We start from the raw sequence: 21,582 nt of genomic DNA, 5'->3' as shown, positions 1-21,582 counted from the left end.
CACCTGAATATGTGCTTCATGTTTCTCTCCTCCTCCTCCTCCTCCAGGAGTCTCCATCAGGGCGGAGGAAGGCTCTGGCCACCAGCAGCATCAACATGAAGCAGTACGCCAGTCCGATGCCCACGCAGACCGACGTCAAGCTCAAGTTCAAGCCTCTGTCCAAGAAGGTGGTGTCGGCCACGCTGCAGTTCTCCCTCTCGTGCATCTTCCTCCGTGAGGGAAAGGCCACGTAAGTCTCACTTATTAACGCCTGTTCTCGGGACAGTTGGCGGTTGTGCTTAAGCTCCATCGTCTCATGAAAAAACAAACAAAGATGGCGCGGCCCAAAATCCGAGACGAGGGTGTGTCTTTTAGCTCCGTCGTGTCTTTTCGTTGTGTTTTAAAGATGCTAGTGTTGAACGGAGACGCTTTGATCGCAGCGTCTTTAAGAGACGAGACGTCCTCTGAAATCACATCAAGCTTATCTGTCTGGGTCCTTGTATTGCTCTCCTAAATGTATAAAAAAAATGTATAAGAATATCCACAGACATAATGTATGTACACACATTTCACACAGCAGCCTCTTTTGATTGCACAAAGACTTGATTTACACACACACACACACACACACACACACACACACACACACACACACACACACACACACACACACACACACACACGCATATTAATCTTTGATATCACCAACTTTCCTTTGAGGACACATTCTCAATCTCTGTTTCTTACCGTTTGTTATTCATTCTAATTTGATAGCAGCAACTTTCATTTACAGACACACACACACACACACACGCACACAAAACGCAGAGCAACAAGGCCTTTGTTGTGGCGCGGGGCGGCGGGTCGATGGAGCGTAACCCTTGTTAACCCTTCGGGGAATGATGTCGACCACACACAAACAAACTCAATCACACCAGTTCAAATGAGCCCGTGGGCCCGGGAAACACCAAACACAAAGAACAGAGAGGAGAATACACTGATTATGAGGGAGCCGGCGGTTTTTAGAGGGACTGATGGAGTACACAGGACGACATGAAATACGAGGAATGCTGTAGAAAGTCGAGGCGTCTGTGAGCGGAGCGATGGCGGGAGGGAGACAATAGACGACGGGTGGATGGGAGAGAGAGAGGAGAAGTTACCGCTTCAAATGTGTCTCTACAGTCAGGCGTAGAGATGGATGGAGACAGAGAGAAAGATGGAGAGCTATAACAATCCTTATATGTCTCCTAGTACATTGACAATACAACGCTGATGTATTTTCATGTATTCATTCATTTATTTATGCTTCATGTTTTCTCTCTTTTTTTCTTTTGTCCTCACCGTAAAGTGTTCTTTTTCTGTTTTAATGGGGTTTCTCCTTGTGTTTTTATTTTTTTTAATTTTTTTTCATGGTCCAGTGATGAGGACATGCAGAGCCTGGCCAGCCTGATGAGCATGAAGCAGGCCGACATCGGCAACCTGGACGACTTCGAGGAGGAGAACGAGGAGGACGAGGAGAACCGGGTCAACCAGGAGGAGAAGGCCGCCAAGATCACAGGTGACCGGCTCAATTATTCCTTTTTTGCATGGTGCCGTACAAGCCCCAGGTTACAGTGATGGGCGGCGATCATGCTTCTCCTGTGCCGACGGTCAAAAGTCAGTCAACGGTAAGTCTTCTCATACGAGCGAATCAGCGTGAGCCGTAAGATGCTCAACATGTCAACGACATCCTCCTGAACTGACAACATGGCCGATTAAAATCTCCTTTATAACCACAGACTTTGCTTCTTTCTTGATTTCTTTTGTTTTTCTGCTTCTATACGTGTGCATGGTTGCATACATAAGATTATAAATTCATGAGTTTGATTTACAGTGTTTCGTCTGCTTCTTTTGCTTAAGCTTTAATTTCCCACTTGCCCCCCCTCCCCCCCACCCCCCATCCTTTACTCCTTGCTTCCTTCCCTTGTTGGTGGACCAGTCGACTGCCGGTGTACTTCCATACGTACACGTCGGGGATTCATTCTCGTGGACTCGGCGCTTCCTGCTTTGCTTAATCCAACTTTTCTTCACGTTAAGCTTCATGCTTTCTCCCCTTCCTTCTCCCTTCCCTGCTCTTTGTCTCATTTATATGTATATGCATCGAGCGCCTACAGCGATGCTTCACTAGCGTGCATCTCTGAATCAAAGGCCTGGCCAAGCTGCCAACCTCCCCCCCCCCCCTCCTGTCACATTCCCCTCATGGATGCTACCTACCCAGCAAGCCACGCCAGCTACACTAACGCTAGGCTAACCCTGCGAAACACATGCTCTCTATTCCTTCCAGTATGAGGAAAAGAGAACATATAAACACATAAAAAGGATGTGTTGTACATCTTCATGAATATATATTTTGTGGGTGTGTTGTTTGTCATTCTGTGTGTGTGTGTGTGTGTGTGTGTGTGTGTGTGTGTGTGGGTGTTAAATGTGTTAAACCAACCAAGATAACCAGCTAGAAACATCCGTTATGAAAAAGCTTATTTAAAAACATGCATTATATAAATGTGATGTTCTGCACAATTAACAGAACATCAAGGACAACTCAAACAAAAGTCACACTCAATACTTTTTAAAGCGACTTCCTTTTTCCAAACACGTTTTCAATGACGGCTTCTCATTGGTCCCTCTGTTTAGTTTAATACGATAAGATGGGACTTATGTGCCAGAGTTTTATTAAAGATCACAACGGAAGAATAGCGAAAAACAATAGAATGAAAATTACAAAACATACACGAACAATAGAATAACAGTTATTTAGTGCAAAAGAAATAATGCTGACGGCATTGCAAGATAGAGCACAATAAGAGTAATTAAAGTAAGACAATTCAACTAAAATGTGTGCTTCACACACAACCATTAAAATCATTAAAACATAAGGCAACAGAAAAGGAGATTTAACATTCATTGAAACATTAAGAAGCAGTGTAAGAAATAAGATTCAGTAGTAAAATGCAGAAATGCAGTAAATTGATGAATATCCTTGAATGTGGTTCAGTTGAAGGCAGCAGCAGTAAACAGAGAAGTCTTCAGTCTGGATCTAAAGGAGCTGAGGGTCTCTGCAGACCTGCAGCTTTCTGGGACTTTGTTCCAGATGTGTGGAGCAGAAGAACCGAACGCTGCTTCTCCATGTTTAGTCCTGACTCATGGGAACAGAACGTAGACCGGTCCCAGACCACCTAAAGGGGGTCGGGATGGTTCATGAGGTAGCAGCAGATCAGTGCTTTATAAACCAACAGCAGGATATTAAAGTCAGTTCTTTGTTGGACAGGAAGCCAGTGAAGACCTCAGAACTGGAGCGATGTGATCCACATTCTTGGTCTAGCATATTATATCAGCGGTTTGCATGTATTTAGAGATATAGATGATAGTAAAAACACTGCTATCATGAACCACACAAATACATACGCTCACTGTAGCTTATTGAGTGTGTGTGTGTGTGTGTGTGTGTGTGTGTGTGTGTGTGTGTGTGTGTGTGTGTGTGTGTGTGTGTGTGTGTGTGTGTGTGTGTGTGTGTGTGTGTGTGTGTGCGTGCGTGTGTGTGTGTTTCTCAATGGGACGTGTTATTTTTGCCTTGTTCACTGCTATTCTTCCTTCCTCCCTTCCTGTACGGCCCTGTCCTTTACAGAGATAGTAAACCAGTTGAATGCCCTCAGCTGCTTTCATGATGATGATGATGATGATGATGGTGGTCTCCTAAAGCGAGCACGCAAAGCAACCGCTAAGCCTGCCGCTTCCTCCCAAGGTCTTTTTTCACCTTTCTCTCATCCTGTGATCCCGACTCGTCTCTCATCGTTGTGTCTCTACACTTCCAGTCATTACCTCCATTCCTCTCCATATATTTCATATATTCTGAATCCTTCCTTTTCCAGCTCTCCTCTCTTTCTGTGTCTCTCTCTCTCTCTCTCTCTCTCTCTCTCTCTCTCTCTCTCTCTCTCTCTCTCTCTCTCTCTCTCTCTCTCTTTTATTCAAACGCCCCATCCCCCGATCCTCCTCGACATTGGTATTGTGCTGGTGTTGTGGTTTATCTTGGTTCATGTGGTGATGTGCTGTACATGGTGTCGTGAACACATCAGTTGTTTGGTTCCTATTCTTTGTATTTTTTTTTTTTTTCGTTGTTGTTGACCGTGTTGTTTTCTGCAATTGGTAGTGAACCAGTCGAGGTAAAAGGTATCCAACGAAAACTATTCTTACACCAAAAAACCCACAAAAACATCTTTCTAGGAAGACAGAAAATATTTGTCTTTGTTTTCAATTAGACCGTTTATTGCATCTGTGGTCATTTCATTGGGCCTCGAGCTTGTGAGACGCTTCGGAGTTGGATGGGTTCGGGTCGGGTTAGTGGATCTCAAACTGTGTGCTGTGAAAGGACACGTTGTTATTCTCGCTACAAAGACTAAACTACAAGTTGTCACTGGATAGTTCCTCACTAAGAGTTCAGAGTTAACGTTTCACTGGAATGAACCCAGTTGATTTAGCGATCTCTCAAGACGCACCAATGGACCATTCTTTCCGTCTTTCATAGAACATTTTAATTCATTTATATGTTCGTAATAAAACAGTTAGTTGTTCTAAATGTTTTTAAAGTTGTTCCTCCACTAGAGGTGTAACGGACCGCTGTTGATCCGTATGGATCCCCCCCCCCCCTACGGTCCGTCACACATGTGAACCTTAGATTAACTACACGGTTTAATCATCATAGGGCGAAATACCATTTTACTGCCGATCGTTACCGGATGATATTTAGTAAAAAATATGCGATCAGGACTTCTGCAATTGTGCTTTCTACTCGCCGATCCCTGATAATTGTGAAAAACAAACTAAATATGTGTCGAAATTGACAGGAGAGCAAGTAATGGTGGCTGAAACGAACAAAAACGATCCATATCTGCCAAAAAAAGCGTGTTTGAGATATCTAAAAGTTATGTTTGCTCCATTTTCTTCTTTTTGTTCCGATCTGTGATCCGTGACTCAAATCCATGATACGATCCAAAACATGAGTTTTTGGATCCGTTGCACCTCCATCCTCCAAAACCAGATAAATGACACCGATTGGCCGATCAGGGGACAACCGGCTGGAAATTTCTAGTTTCCCAAAGGTTTTTTTCCCACTTGTCATGTGACATGAAAACACAAGTGAGCTCACTCCGGTTCCTTGGATTCTCCTCTTAACTCCTCTCCACTTCTTCAGATGTGAATACACACCACTGTGCACTTTCCACGGGCTCCTAAAGTGGGTCATGAATGTTGTCAGAGAGAAAGTGCTGCACCTCTTATCAGCTCACCACCACTTCACATCACCAGCCTGCATATAGACCAGGAGACACGCAGCACTTCCTCAGATCCTCACGTTCTGTAGCGCTCAGCAGCTCTTCTTGGCGTCCTCGCACACATTTACCCTCTTTTTTTTTCTTTTTTTTTAAACTTGACCCACTCCCCCCTGGCAGCAAGCGAGGGACGATGAAGATGAATTGGACAATTCTCCGCCCTTCTCCAGCTGGGATCTCCATAGCAACTCTCCACCGTCTCCCCGAGTAACCCTCCATACCGCACAGATTTTCCCAGAATGCCCCTTGCTGTACATGCGTTGAAGTGGGGGCTGAGGGGCACAGAGATGTTTAGGGCAGCGCTCCACCGGCGAGAGGGATTTCTTTCTAAGACTGAGTGGTTCACTCCAAAGTGCAGATATTGTTACCTTTTGAGTTTGTGAATGTTTGTGTTCATTTCATTTTTCTCTAGCTGTTACTTTCGTCACGCTGTGGTTCGTGTGTTTGACTTTTTGTTTGAACTTTGTGGCAACAGAGCTCATCAACAAGCTGAACTTCCTGGAAGACGAGGATCAGGAAACGCCTCCCGCCATGTGTTCGAATCCCTTCGACGAGCCCGACGACGAGCTCCATCCGAACCACCTCAACCCGTTCGGGGATCCCGACGAGGACGGTACGTTCAGTCTGGTTTCACTGTGCCGGACGGATTTAGATCTGAAGTCGTGTTTTGTTCTGGAGGAGCACGTACCTTGAATGTGTGTGTAGTCATGTGGAGCAGGAAGGCCTCAATGCTTTCAGTCAGACAGCTAAACCAATATTATTGTCTGACCACCTGAGTAGCCAGGTGTATTATGGATTATTTGTTTTTTTTAAATGGTATGCTCTCACACACACACACACACACACACACACACACACACACAGCTCCCACTTTTGATCTTTGTTCGCTTTGATCTGAACCTGTCTGTCGGAGTCTAGGATTCTGCTTTCTTGTGCATCATTTTTTAATATATATATATATATATATATTCTAATAACATCTCTTGTGTGACATCTAAATCTTATTAAATTAGTATTTAAACATAACATAAATTATAAGTTTCTTTTGTTTTCGGGTCTTGTTTTTCATTCAGTAGCAGCTGTGTGGCGACATGCGTTGGTTCCTGTTGATCTGAGCTCACAAAAAATAATATTTTTTTTTCTTTTTGGCCAGCTGACAAATGTACAACAATAGCTTAAACGACGTGAGCGTCCACACTGATGGACGATAACGTTCTTTCTACTCATCCACCCTCCTGTGTGGAACAAACACAGCTTTGTATTCTGATTGACGTGTTTCTATCGTTCATCAAATCGCTCTGAAAGTGATCCCGACCTTATCTTTCACTATCGTCTTTATATCTGTGGTGCAGACTCTGCCATCCACTTCAGTTAGAACGATTCTTAAAACTCTATTTTTATAGTTACCCTTCCTGGTGTGGACGGCTCTTAGCTGAACTATAATTTAGATTTATTTAGTTTGCCTCTGCTGCCCAACTTGCTACCAAAGCTCTTAAACAATGAAAGTAATATTGAGCCATTGTGACTGATTTAAATGACTTGTTGTCGTTTTTCAGAGCCCCCCGTCCAGCCGGTGTCGAGGCATCACGTCGACGACGATTCCTTCTTCGACCACGACTCCTCGAATCCGTTCGATGAGCCGGACGAAGCCGGGACGGAGACGCCCCCCCCGGGGAACCCCTTCGACGAGCCCGACCGGGACGCGGACCTCCAGCCGGACCCAGAACCCCCGAAGCCCAGGCAGAGGAAAGGAGTGCGGCCTGTCGACATGAGCAAGTACTTGTACGCCGACACCTCTCACAACGAGGAGGAGGAGCTTGACGAGTAAGACCTTATGTCTTCATTGTGTCCCATTTCTTCACCTTTATTCTAGTCTATTCAATCGGCCGGCGCAGGACGCGGTGCGTTAAGGAAAGAGTGTGCACAGTGCACGTTTTTGCATTAATCACACTGAAGCCTCTTTCTTGTATGTATACAGTACATCTTACCATTTGTGTGTGTCGGAGCAGAGAGGCCTGCGTTAGCTTTAAGAGCTTTTGACAAAGTCTCCGTGTCTGTTGAGTTTTCCCATACTAGAAGCCGTCTGGAAGGATCCGGGCTTCCCAGCTTGGTAACTGTCGGCAGGCCAAGTCGTGCAAGAAACCCTCCTTATAAATGGGTACTTGTAGCCCCCCCCCCCCCCAGTAGAGCAGAGTGACGAAGCAGCTCTTTCAACGGGAACAAGGGCCCTGTTGTTTCTCTGCATTCTTTAACCTTGTCTCCCTCCTTTCCCTCCCTCCCCCCATACTTTCCCTCCTTAGCTTCCTCCCCCAGACTCTGCTCACTTTTATTTCACCTCTCTCCTCTTACATCTACAATATGCGTCTCCTATCCCTAAACCTGAATCAATCCGTCAGTGATAGCAGAGCAGGTGGAGACAATGAGCTTTGAGAAATAATAATAAAACAGACGCTTGCTACTCAGAAACCTCAGTTAACATCTGTTCCCACCTCAGTCACTCATTAATGTTATTATGAAAACTCCACACTAATACGTTTAAAAACAGTGAAACTAGAGATTGAGACCATAAACTCATGTTTCCAATGTTTGCTGAGGGAATAAATCAAGAGAGAAGTAGAGTCATTTTAGACTAGACTCCTATACAACCAGAGGAGTCGCCCCCTGACACTAGAGAGAATGCAGCTTTAGGACACTTCTGCATCCGCTTCACTCGGCAGAACCCGCGGTTGGTTACCGCCTGGATTGTAGTAGTTAAAATATTTTCTTCCGGAAAAGGCGCACATGACAAATCAGGGAAGGATCTACATAACCTCTGTGAAAGGTCTCTTTTTGTTGACTGTCGTATTAAAACCCAAACCCTGAGTTTTAAAACTAAAAATGGGCCCGCAGCGTTTTCAAACATCTCCGTTTTTAGGGACTCTTTTTGCGTTTTAAAAAGCGACAACACATTAGTGTGGATGTAGCCTCGGAGCTGGAACAGGATTCTTAATCTCCGGGGATCTCCCTACATTGTACACGTGAACTCGTGAAGGGTTTTTTTTTTTGGCTGTTGAGCGAAGCCGTCACGCGGACAGCCGCAGCTTCTCGGTCCTCTCGGCTGTCTACAGACGAGACGGGTTATTGACTGGCGTGTTTCTTTTGCTCCGTCTCTTACAGCGGGAGCGGTCCTTCCGCAGAATAGAGAGTTCAAGAGGGCAGCGCGCTGTTTTGACTGGAGCCCTTTCACATGTCTTTTAGCCAGCGCTGGTCTGTTAAAGCTGCTCTAAAGGCCCGCTCTGCTTTTCTTTTCTTCCCTCTCCGTATCGCTTCTGCGGTTAGATAGACACTGAGTGGCTCTAACCTTCTCTTTCAGACAGATACCTAGTCAATCAGCCTCACCCCCCCCCATCACCCACCCACCCACCCTCTCCATCCAATTCTCTTGTTTGTTGAGGATTGCTTGTTGCATGTTGAGTGAATGTCTCAAGGCCGTGCCCCTGCTTTCAGTGCCACAAGCATGCCGTGTATATTGATAACACTCTGGTATGTGTGTGTGTGTGTGCGTGTGTGTGTGTGTGTGCGCGCGTGTGCGCTCCTGCCCGTCTGTCTGTCAGTGGTCCACCTTGGGCAGTAAGGATATGAGGTCACGCAGACCTGACCCCGGTGCACCTGCATCTTCTATTACCTTCCCACTCTGTGTGTGCTCTTCATTGTATTGAGCCAAACTCTCGTTTCCATGTTGCAATTTCCTCATGTTTAACCAAACAATGGGGTCCAAATAGTGCCACTAATTTGCCGCTACATGTTTTTAAGTTCGCCCTTCTCTAATGTCTCTGGTGTGCTCTCGTCTCACATATAATGTCACTTAATGGCATTACTATAATATCTATCAGCCGTGTTTATTTCTTGTGATATTGACAGTTTTGGTTAACAAACACTGTTGGTCACATAAATCTTAATTAATTCACACTCCTCCATCTGTGCACGTCACTATGACTTCAATTAAAAAGGAACATGACAGCTTTTTTTTCGCCTGCTTCCTCAGATCCAACCCGTTCTACGAGCCAAGGACATCCAGCCCCGCTGGCGGCCCCTCCCCGGATTTGGGCGGCGGCCAGAAGAGGAGGGCCCCCCCGCCCCCGAGTTCCGGCCCTGGCCTCGGCCCCAGTCCTGCCGCTCCCAAACCCGGCTCTGGCCCAGACGGGGAGAGAGTTCAGCCGGTCGGGCCCGGCCCGGTCGCAGCGGTGATGGGGAGAGAGCTGGCCTCCTCGTCCCCGAAGGTAAACGGGCTTCACTTGAACCCAATGAAACTTTAATCCATCCCAACGACAGGCAACGGAACAACAAATGTGATGAATGTTTCATTAACATACAGTCTAACGTTTGTAGCTAAAGCCATGAAAGTAATCCACGGTGATTCTTATGTTACCCACAAAAAAACCTTAAACTAATGGGGCAGACAGAAGGGTCTAAAAACACCGGTAGTTTACCCAGAAGGCCGCTGTTCATGTCCCGTGTGAAACCAGAAGTCAGCGTTCATTTATTCGTGGCTTTGAGTTCCAGACTCAAAGCCACTTCTGTAGATATATAAACATAACCAAGTTGTTTCCTGTCAAGTGTATTTTGAAAAGACTTGAGGATTCACTTTTTGTGAAATATCATGAATGATCCGTCTGTTGCTCGGTGCGTAGCGAGTTTGCGATGTTGGAGGAATGTAACTCGTTTTCCCCGAGCAAGTGTTGAAAGTAACCTGACATTAAATCATAAAGCAAATGGTAAATGAACACAATCGGTCGCACAATGACTTATTCATGAACTTTATTATGATTTATATCAGAAATGGGGATCAGAAAATCGTTTTAAAGAGATCCACAGTGTAACACTGCTCTAAGAGAATTCACGATCACATAGACATCCAAAGAAAGATTTAGGATGTTGAAGTCTGATTCCATTAACCCCTCGGTAATGTTCATCAAATACAATAGATGTCAAATATTATTTAGATGGGAACAGATGTGTTATTAAGTGATTATAAGTGAGTGACTTGAAGCATTTTGTATGTGTGTGTGTGTGTGTGTGTGTGTGTGTGTGTGTGTGTGTGTGTGTGTGTGTGTGTGTGTGTGTGTGTGTGTGTGTGTGTGTGTGTGTGTGTGTGTGTCCACATCCAGTGGCCCTTACATTAGCTTTTTTTCCGCCTGCACAATCCCATCTCCTGCCCCATTCTTTATGCTCACGAAACTCCACAGCTCCTCATTTGCATATAGGTATTTGTTTATTGGGGTGTTTTCGTATGTTTATTTATTTATTTAAATTAGGTAAATCATGGCTGGGTCTAATTAAATGGCTGATGGTCACACACACTCACGGCAGGAGTCAGACCACTGGTGGGGAATGATTGGCTGGGGGGGGGAGGGGGGGGTTAAAAATGTGTGTGTGTGTGTGTGTGTGTGTGTGTGTGTGTGTGTGTGTGTGTGTGTGTGTGTGTGTGTGTGTGTGTGTGTGTGTGTAGGAGCTCAATGAGCCTATGTGGGGCTTAAACACAGGGGGCTTAACTACAGCAGAGCGATCACAAGGGGGTGTTGACCCCCTGTGCACACACACACACACACACACACACTCTATACAGTTACTTATACACACACACACACACACACACACACACACACACACACACACACACACACACACAGGTTCCTCCTCCCCATGCATCTGGCTAGCTGACTGTTTTAGTGTAGCTGGGCGGTGATGCTGGCCGTCCATGTAATTATGGCACAGTGCCTTTATCACCCAGCTGCAGTTGCCTGTGACCGTGGGTGAGGGGGCCTAAACCACTTTAATTACCCAGAGCCAGTGGCCTGTGGTGGGCCACACTTCGCCAAGAGATGCCCCTGCCTCTGGAGCTCGGAGGTGGAGGGAGGGAGGGATGCAAAGAATGAATTGTGGGTGAGGATTGAAGAGGAGGGGGGGTGCAGTGAAGGAGAATAGGTGGGAGATAGTGAAGGGTGGGGGGAAAGGAGAACAGTGGGGGGGGGACAAGGAGAGGCCTACAGGGTTTGTTGACATATACAGCGAGTGTGAATAGGTTTCTCTTTCTTATTCACACTATGACACACGCACACACACACACACACACACACACACACACACACACGCCTCAGCCATGTGTAGGCTGTGAGATGACCTTTGAATGTATGAAGTCAGAGAGGATTAAGAGGAGACATTCCCACTATGAGAGGCCAAGACGAAACCAACACATCACCGCACTACGAACGTGTGCAGAGTGTAGATGTGTGTGTGTGTGTGTGTGTGTGTGTGCGAGCGCTTGTGCTCGCATGCATGTTTGTATCTGTTCTTATAGTTTTTCTAGCGCGCCTAAGGCTCAGTTCAGTGAGTTACAACCTTCCCCCAAAACACAGCTCACCTCTCTCATATTAGAGGTTTCAAGGTGTTTTATATATTCTACATTTATATTTATTTCGACCCGACTATTCATGTGGCCAATTGCAATGTAGGGCCGAGATAAAAACACACACACACACACACACACACACACACACACACACACACACACACACACACACACACACACACACACGTGCAGACGACTAGGTCTAATCTCTGAATGTGAATATATATATATAAATTGATATATTGAAAGCCGTTATACATTTACAACCTGCCCTGAAGGGTTTGAAACGTCTCCTATGTGTTCTGGTGAATCTGAGAAGTCTCTGCTAAACCAAGAACAGATTAGCATTTCTTGAATCCCATTTACATTTATTCAGAGCAAACGCTGACATGAGCTTTAACTGCTCGACCGCCGGAGTTACACAAAAGCAAATAGTTAAAGAGTGTAAGTGCTCGAATGATGTTCCTGTGATCGTGGACTGATGGGAATAGAAAGATGCAGCTTGACGCATCGTTTTTCTCTCGAGATAAGAGGCGAGGTTCAGAGGAGGAGGATGTGACTACGGATCATGGAGGAATTATGATGTGAGCCACTGTAATACCCACGTATTATACTTATATAGTGTCACATTTTAAAACCAAACTCGTCTTGTATGAATCCACGTGGGAATTAAACTTTGTCTCGGGTGTACTTTGATCCTCCTCGTCATCGCATTAAAACCACCCACTTCTGTGCCAGCCTGTGAAGAATCGGCACATCTACGGGACATGTGGCGCGCACCCACTCGCTCTGTACACAGGTATTACACATATGGATTGGATTTACATTAAGCTCTGACAAGAGCTCAAAGCTCAGCGGAACACACGTTCGGCAGATTTGTGGACGGGATACGACGGCGGCGGCGGCTCAAACGCCTTCATGGAGACATGTGGGTTCCCAGTTGTTGGGGTGTTTCATCTCCAGACGGTCCACTGGGACCAATGCTTAGCTAATTTACATTTAGCATGCAGGGGCTACAGATGTAAATCTATGGAGGCTTCAAAAGCATTTTCTTCACGTACAATTAATGCATTCTTGTGGACCTATTTCTTCTATTTGGGTCTCCTCTTTACTTCTGACACTAACAGGTATCGGTCAGTCAACCAGCGTGAGATCATTTTGTTGTAATTAACACACGGTTGCTGAACTTGCAGAGTGGTTACAACGATGGTTCGGCACAGGAGCAACATGACTTCAGTTGGAAAAGGAGGGAAAGTTACTTTATTGAAGGGGTGCAGCTGTAGGACGTATGTCATGGAGACGGTTTACATTAATCACAGTATGCACGGCTGCATATATACGGGGATATTAGCGGAAAAGTCATTTTCATTGGCCTAAGCGGCCTAATAGGAATATTTTGCCCATATATATTTATTCCGTTTGGATATTCTGAATTCGTTCTTATTCTGAATGGAGCATTTTCCGATTAAGCCATGTGGGATATGACTATGGCTCATATGCCATTTGTTATTCGGGTTTCAGGAGCATTCTTTGGACGCCACGCATCCCAAAATATGCGTCTCAATCTGGACTCCTTAGGGCAGTTAGCACCTCTCACCTTTAGACTGAGCTCTGTTCGTTGCACACGGACCAACAAGCCGACAGTTTGCAGTGATGCTTTTAAACTTCATGAAAGACTTTGAAATATGAAAGGTTTTTGGGATATGTGCAAATATCACAATTTTGTTTCCGTAGAAGGTCATTTAAGGAATGAAAGGAGGAGACTGTGTATGAATGTTTGCATATAAACAGGAATATTACTTTAATATTCATCTTCATTAGCCACGTAAACATCTTAGTAAGAATATAGATTTTTTTTGGGGGGGGGGGGGGGGGGGGGGATAAGGTGAAAAAAAGAGTATATTTTGTGCATGTTATTGTCTGGCTTTGAGTGAGCGTCTGCTCTCTTTCTACCTAACAATCATTTAAAGCACCAGACAAACAGATGCTGCTTCTCACAGTTGACCGGTCAGCAGTTGGACCAAAAAGGAAAGTGGAGGTTAAGTGTCTCCCTCTGGGTCACTCTCTGGTGAGAAGTCAATACATGTCTTCACCTCATCTATTGTCCCTTTCATCTTTGAATACAGCGCGTCACCTTCTTTTTGGTTTGTTTTTTTATCTCAAGTTATCTCATTAGACGCTTCACACGTCTCTCTCTCTCTCTCTCTCACCACTGTGTCCGTCCACCGTCCTGTCTGGGAGATATAGATCCTCAAAAAGGCGTCAAGTTTTAAGTTTAGCATCTGTGAAGGAGCTGGAAGGATGGAAACGTCGTGTGGGATTAATGTAAATGAACAGAGGGAGTTCCCGTTGGGCGGGTTGTGAGCTCTGTCTGGTCTGATTCAGTCCATCTCTTTTCCCTCCGGGATGATTTCACCCGGCTCTCCGTCTCTATTCCATATTTAGACCGCTCTACACTTAGATGCTCTGATCTTTGGGTTTTTCATCAAGTTTCCGCTTCATGAATTATTTTTTTCCCCTTATTTTCATATAAAGAAAAGTTGGAAGCCGTATGTCTGAGGAGAAAAGTTTTGATCTGAAAAGTTCTATATTATCTTAATATTTACTCAAAGAGAGAGGAAGGCACTCTTCTAACAATACATCTAGATCCTAGTGCTGTCGATTATAAAATGCAGCTTTTCTTCTCTACTATTACTTGACTGCGACCTTTGTTGATGAAGTAAAATAAACACAATCTAACTTCTTTAAAACTCTTCCTTCTATTTCCCCGTTTCTTCTTTTCACTCGCTCCTTCTTTCCAGAGGAAGTGAACACTAGAGGTGTGTTTTTCTTCCTCCCCTCCAGTTTGAAGGGCTTCTGTGATTACTTATGTTAATCAAAGGGTTCAAATTAAATAGAGCTGCTTTTTTTTTTTTTTTCAGGTTGTGAGAGCTCCTGTACCGTTGTGTGTGTGTGTGTGTGTGTGTGTGTGTGTGTGTGTGTGTGTGTGTGTGTGTGTGTGTGTGGGGGGGGGGGGGGGGGGGGGGGCAGGCAGAGGCCAGGGCTCTCCTTCCTCTCCCAGACTTTGTTTTCACAGCCCCTCCTTCGGTTCACACTACCTCCAAATTGAAATTAGAATAAATTAACATTATTTAATTGAGTTCGCAGAAGGCTGCGATATTTCTTAATTAGCTTTCACCGGGGTTTCGCGGCAGGAGAGACGACCGGCATACGCACGGCGAAGCGTTGCTGCGGTTGGCGTGACGACTGAGGGGTGGGGGGGTTAGGGGGTGGGGGGCAAGCCCAGGAGACGAGGACGTCCATCTCTGGTCCTCTGATCTTTGGTCCCGGTCCAAGGTCTCTCGTCTTGTTATCGTTGTATCCGGTCCAAAGTTATTCCATCTCCTCTGATAACTTTCTCTTACCGTTAACAAAGAGTCTCAGACGGAAAGAGACATAAAGAAAGTAAGTGTGTCTCATTTGATTGCATTAATAGAAAGAATACAGTGTTCTCCTGTATTTCTGACAATAGGGACTTATTATTTGTTGCGTGTGTGTGTGTGTGTGTGTGTGTGTGTGTGTGTGTGTGTGTGTGTGTGTGTGTGTTGTAATCTCAGCTTCTCTGTGCTTTGTTTACATAGCCCGGCCGGCCTCACATGCTATTAGTGCATGTGAGTGTGCCCCCGCTGGTTAGCTCGCGGCTACCGCTCTGCTCTCTCTCATAATAACAGACGCCGTTAACGACGTCTCCATCGACGGCGTACTTTTGCCACAGTTTCTGCCGCCATGTTGAGAGCCTTGAGAGGCAATCGGAATGCACCCAATGTTGTATTTGTACCTTGAAGAGTCACACTGTCATTTATCAAATACAAGTTACTACATTTTAGATGTGAAAACACAAACATAAAATGTCCCGTGTGATTTGTGTAGCTGGAGCGTCTCTTCCTTCTTCAAGTCACAGCGGTCCATTTCTGAAACCAAGTTAGACCACATTCCCTAAGCTGTGTAATATTAGGAGAATAATCCTCGAGAGGAGCGAGGCTCAAGTCAGTACCTCTCAATGTCTGCACCCCCCCCCTTTGTGGACCCTTCCCCAACTCTTGTTTGCAGTCTCTGAGTGGTCTGTCATTGGATCTTGTGGGAGAGAGGAGACCCAGTTTCTTCTGACATCTTTGGGCTTCCTGTCGTCGTTCCGTGCTGCGGGGCATCGCTGTCATCGGGTTAGGATACGAAAGCTTTAAGACGTTGCTGAGAACCGAACACAGAAAGTTTGAGGGGATGTTTGGATAAGGGAAAGTTCTGGGTCAGTTTTAGGATACGGAAGTCTTTGAGTCCGCTAAAAGGAAAGTTACAGCCGTGTTTTGAAAGACAGAGCTGATGTAGGGATTGCGCCTTTGATACCCAGTGTTGATCCTGAAGTCTCACATGGCTGACGGCGATATGTTTCATTTTAACAGAATGAATAAACACCGTGTGTGTATTCAGCTACTTCTCAGAATTCAATTTTATACACGGTTGCCGTGAAAGCAGCGGCGGCAGCAGCAGCAGCATGCGTGTAGTGTGTACTAATGTGCGATCTTGTGTGCGCGTGTTGTTGTGAGGGATATATTTTGATCCAGTTACTGTAATGCGGCTATCATTTTTCCACCTCTTCCTCTGTTGGGTGCATGTCGAGTTCACAAGTTAAGCACTGCGAAAGAGCTCACTCTCCTCAATACCCGCGCCGACTGGTGTAAAAGGGCCTTCCGCAAAGCGCCGCTTGTAATCTGCCTTTGGTAAGTCCTCCTTAGTTTTATCTGCCAAGGATTACCTCACAAGCTGCGAGCAGGAGAGAACGAGGGAGAGACGCAGAGCAAGCGAGAGAGAAATGAAAAGCAAGTCAAACGGAAAAAAAAACGATGAAGATGGAACAAAATGAAAACAAAATCGCTGTGTAATCTCTGAAAGAGAGAGAGAGAGAGAGAGAGAGAGAGAGAGACCTGCTTTAGAGTTGAAGGGAGGTTTCCCTCGCCACTCATTTAGAGAGGGAATTGACTAATCCCTCCGTGATTGATGTCTGCTATGAGAGGCTCTATAGCAGACTAATAGGGCTTATGAGGATGACCAGAAAGTCCTTTTGTGTGTGTGTGTGTGTGTGTGTGTGTGTGTGTGTGTGTGTGTGTGTGTGTGTGTGTGTGTGTGTGTGTGTGTGTGTGTGTGTGTGTGTGTGTGTGTGTGTGTGTGTGTGTGTGTGTGCCACTTTTTTTTTTTTATGTGTGTGTGTCCTTCCATCCAGTGGCCATAGAGGCCAGGGGTTTGAATGACACGGCGGCCGAAGAAGGGGTAACTTTATCTTAATCTGGTCTTAATCTGCCCCAAGTCCTCCAGGTGTGTGTGGGCTTAAAACCCAGAAGGATGCAGGCTTTTTGGAGGGTTTTTAAGGGGCTTCGGGTGAGGAGATAGAAGTCCCCCGCACTTGAAAACTCCTTCGACCTCGAGAAGGTCTAAGACCCCCCGCACATTCTTAAAAAAAAACAGCGCTCGCTTAGTCATTCCATACCTTACTCCCGTCATCCTTAAGCGGCCCCCCGCTACATTTTAATTGAATTAAACCAACCGTTCTCCGTAATTTAAAAAGGACCTTAGAAGTACCTTATGAATTAGTCTGAGTGATTTGTCTTTTAAATTGTGTGTGTGTGTGTGTGTGTGTGTGTGTGTGTGTGTGTGTGTTTGAGGAGAGCGAGTGTAGGAATGATAAGGCTTTAATTGCCTCTTTATAAAGCCCTCCAGCACCCCCCTCGTTTGGACTGTTATGGTATGCAGGTGTGCACTCTTTGGTGCTATAGGAAATACTAAGTGGCATCTTCAGCGCTTCACTCGCCGATCGCCGAGTGGGATCATTCCCTCGGCTTTTAATTGAGCACCTCGTCGTCGGGACGAGATTTGATCGTGCAATTCTTGGTCATAATCAGAATTTACAGCAGGGTAGGTAGAGACCTGTCACTCACAGTAGCCCCGCCCTAAAGCATACCCTGCTTTATGGTCTGTTTGACTGTAAATTAGGGTTGCAAAATTCTGGGAATATTCAAAGTTGGAAACTAATGAAGGTGATGGTGTACTTTTGTGTGGACTTTTTGTGTGGATATACAATACTGTATACAAATAAATGCTAGGTGATGACAAAGACGTTCAAAAACGTTTTACATTTACGTTTCTAGCAGACAATGTTCCCAACTAGCTGCATCCAGGGTCCAGCTGAGCTAGGCTTGCACAGTCTTGTTCTCAACTACATTTAAGTTCCCTGTTGTATGCTTTTGCAAAAAAAATTGTCAAAATTTCCAAAATTCCTGAGCTTAACTTCCCATGGAAAGTTTCCGGAAATTTACCGGAACCCTAGTCACCAACAAGGATTGAGTCCTTTCTCAATCGGTGCATATGTGAAATGTATTCATGGTTATATTTTGCTGCTGCAGTCCAATAGCACTCATTCCACACGTAGCCGTGATATTAGGTGACACACTGAGGTTTATTGTTTGGGGTTTACAGAGTAATACTCCACAAGTGGAGCATCGCTGTTACAAGTGCTCTTTCATCTTCAGACTGAACTCTGAAAGTCTTCTTCCCTCCGTCCTCACGCGGAGGACTTGGCCTTCTTCTGCATCTCCAGCACGTGCTTCATTTCCTGGCTGCTGGTGGCCTCTTTGTGCTGCAGCAGGTCAGCGTGGCCCTTGGTCACGCCCCAGCTCTCTGGCGTGGACATGGACGGGCACTTGGGACGACCGGATGCGGGAGCGAGATGTTCCCAGTAGTCCCGACGGGACCTAGAGGGGGCGGAGACACAAGTTAAACACAGAGGAAAAGATGCACCGAGTCATATACTATTCTTTAACGCGTGTGCATTTCAGTATTTTGGCTGGTTTACCTGGCTCTGACCCAGGGTTTGGTGTGCATCTCCAGACCAGCACCCCACATTCCATGTTTCTCTGAGCCGGGGGCCACGATCCCTCTCTCAAGGGCCAGCTCCTCTGCTATGGCCCTGATGTGGTAGGGCTCGAACCCACAGCAGCCACCGATGAAGCGGATGCCGGCCTTGTAGGCCTCTCTGGCGTACTCGTGTATGTCCCAGCGGGTCAGGATCCTGGGCTCCAGGGCTGAGGAAGGAAAAAGGAGACAAATGTAAGAAGCTGCCGACTACACAGCTTTGTAGACATTTTTTTAATGTCCGAGCAAAACATATTACCAAAGGGGAATTCTGGCAGATCGATGAATCCCTGACAGTTGCAGTCGGGGGTGTGGAATGCCAGGGGCTGCACCATGTAGTGAGCCTTCAGCCGGGCCTTCTCCACTCCCTCCTTCATCATCTTCACAGCTTTCACGCAGGTCATGGGGTCAAAGTGGCAGTTGACGCCCACAATCTGGGCACCTGGAGAACAGAGGGGATTCTTTTATTGCCGTATCAGATAACGCAGCTGACTCTCAAGTACAAGAAACATGCGGGTAATATCGTACCGGCCTTCACCAGCCTGACGGCACACTCTCCGGGTAAGACGCCGTGCATGTCTCCCTCCGGTCCGATGCACATGGAGGCAGCCACGGGCTTCCCGCTGGTCTTCAGCACCTCCACTGCCCACACGGCCTCCTCGACATGCTCGAAGTACTGCAGCGAGAGAAACAACACGGTCACCACTGAGCGCTCACTCGCTCCACTAATCCTATTTCAGATTGAAGTCGCTCCAACAACGACGAGAAGTGGATCTACCTCAGCAATCAGGAAGTCCACGTTCTTCGTCATTAAACACGTCCAGCTGTTTCTTGAAGATGGCCTTCACTTCTGTCTCACTCTTGCAACTCAGGTAGGATGGAGTCTGACACACTCCACCGGCAACCAGGGCGTCTCCTTCACTGGCTACTTCCCTTGCCAGGTCACAGGCTGCCTCGTTGATTTTGGCCCCCTGAGAGAACATCGCAGTTGATGGAAAAGGCCACAATCGGTACCGGATAAAGCGGTATTTGCTTTAAATGTTGGCTGATATATAGGCCACTCACAGTGATTTTCAAGTTCTGACCCCTGTTCTCCAGTTTGTCGTCGCTGGCGTAGAACGTGAAGGTCTGCATGACATTGGCCCCGGCCCTCAAGAACTCCCTGTGCAGCTGCCGCACTAATGGAAACACGCACGTTTGAAGCATTTAGGTTTGTGTAGCTTCCCTCCATGTGGTTTTAGACACAGCGTGTGAGTGTTCGCGTCTGTCTTACCGGCCTCAGGGTGTGTGATGGTAGCCTCGGGGGTACTCGGCCCGAGCTTCACATAGCCTCTCTTCTCCAGAGCGAACACGAAGCCTCCGTCGCTGATCACCACCTCCCCACCATTGAGGCGCTCAATGATACCCTTTGGGAGCAGAGAGATTTAAGCCAACACATCACTTGAGCTCCGTGCTGAATGGCTTATAAACTTTGGATATTTTGTAGGTTACCTCAAGGGACAGTTCCAAAATCCTGACCCGGTTACTCAACATAATCCACAGACCCACAGTTTTGAGCTGTTACATGTAGGAACAAGGGTTGAAAGCAAATAGTTCCTACAAGGTCTGTGGACTTCTGGAGATAGAAATTGCTATTGACTTAAGTAAATGTATTTATTTTGCACTTTGAGCCAAGTGCCATGTAGTCCCATTATATTGAGGAGAAGTTAGACGTCACTATAGCCGATATCTTCCAAAACTATGCAACTCACACTTAAACAATCAAGATTTATAAATAGCTCTACAGGTAAGAGGGAACATATGTATTTTTCAATTTTGGGATGAACTGTCCCTTTAATATCTCTACAAATACAACAGGGTAGAGAAACAAACGCCAGACAGACAACATGTTACTGATTTAAAGACAATACAAGACAATACAAATGAATGACAAATGTGTGCAATGAAAATGTTCTGATTCCCGTACAAAGGTGCAGAGATAAAAGCAGTTATCACTCCGAGACGCTCCAGCAGTGACTGCTTTAGTCTGGTTGTTTCACAAACCGCATGCACGCTCGCACATAAACCCTGCACTGACAACATTTTCCTCAAGACAGCATGGCCCATGGACCAACAGGACAACTACAACCCACAGTAGTTACATGGCACAGTTTTGCAACAACAAAATCTCTGCAGATTAAGAAGGCAGTAATATAAATGCAGTGTCGTCTGCATAGAGTTTTATGTACCTTCTTGACAGGAGCCATCTCTTCGTCCCGGTTTCAGTTGAAGCACGAAGCACTTGGTAACAGCGAACCCCTTTTTTTTGCCCGAAGAGTGCAGAGAGTCGGCCCTCACCAGCTTTATACTGCTGTGTGAATACGGGAGGATTTCATTTCATTGCCAAATTCATGTATACTTACCACATCTCTGTTTGGACATTGTGCAACACAGTCTGGCTCTCAGATCAATGATGAAGGTACGGGCAGCAGTTGGTTCAAGTGAGACAGGGACATGCTTCTGTTACAGAAAGAGCTATGTGCCCATTTAATGATTATATTAAAATCTCCAGTTGACCTTTAACCATTCGTTTGGTTAATTGTGGGTCACTGTGGAGCGTAACATATAAAAGAAAGGGTTAGTTTAAAATGTGAGAGTTTACTTTGGGAATGCAAATCAGTCTCCTGCAAATGAGCATTTGGTCAAATCTTAATATGTTGTTATTGGTTAACCAGCCGTCAAACCAAATCCTCCAGGTGTTCGTCTCCTTACAGCTGGAACCGTCTGCAAAGGCCTGAAGAGATGAGCTTGCATTGCGCACCTCGCTCCCAATACCTGCTCGTCTTGAGACACAAGGCTGATGAGGCTGGCAATGGTCTGTTCCGTGCCATGCAATGTGAGGTGACTGATTGCAGCTTCTACATGTCGTGGATTCAT

At 45.9% G+C, this 21,582-nt stretch overlaps 1 protein-coding gene and 1 pseudogene across 1 annotated transcript in view; one reads left to right on the top strand and one right to left on the bottom strand.

The window, feature by feature from the left end:
- LOC137883677 (EH domain-binding protein 1-like) overlaps positions 1–21,582 on the top strand; it is a gene marked incomplete at its 3' end in the record, with an annotated part of 33,898 nt that overhangs the window by 865 nt on the left and 11,451 nt on the right. The window contains exons 1-6 of the mRNA XM_068725247.1: positions 1–229; positions 1,398–1,537; positions 3,641–3,757; positions 5,815–5,952; positions 6,896–7,163; positions 9,364–9,598. The exon at positions 1–229 is cut by the window's left edge and continues 865 nt beyond it. Coding sequence (XP_068581348.1) covers positions 96–229; positions 1,398–1,537; positions 3,641–3,757; positions 5,815–5,952; positions 6,896–7,163; positions 9,364–9,598 — 1,032 coding nt within the window. The remainder of the gene's footprint in view (positions 230–1,397; positions 1,538–3,640; positions 3,758–5,814; positions 5,953–6,895; positions 7,164–9,363; positions 9,599–21,582) is intronic.
- LOC137883678 (betaine--homocysteine S-methyltransferase 1-like) lies at positions 18,280–20,927 on the bottom strand (annotated as a pseudogene).

This window comes from Cebidichthys violaceus, unplaced genomic scaffold, assembly GCF_023349555.1.
Source record: "Cebidichthys violaceus isolate CVI_PGR_0920_01 unplaced genomic scaffold, fCebVio1.0.p SCAF_340, whole genome shotgun sequence".
In the NCBI taxonomy this organism is placed as follows: Eukaryota; Metazoa; Chordata; class Actinopteri; order Perciformes; family Stichaeidae; genus Cebidichthys; species Cebidichthys violaceus.
This window is presented reverse-complemented; position numbering and strand designations above follow the sequence as displayed.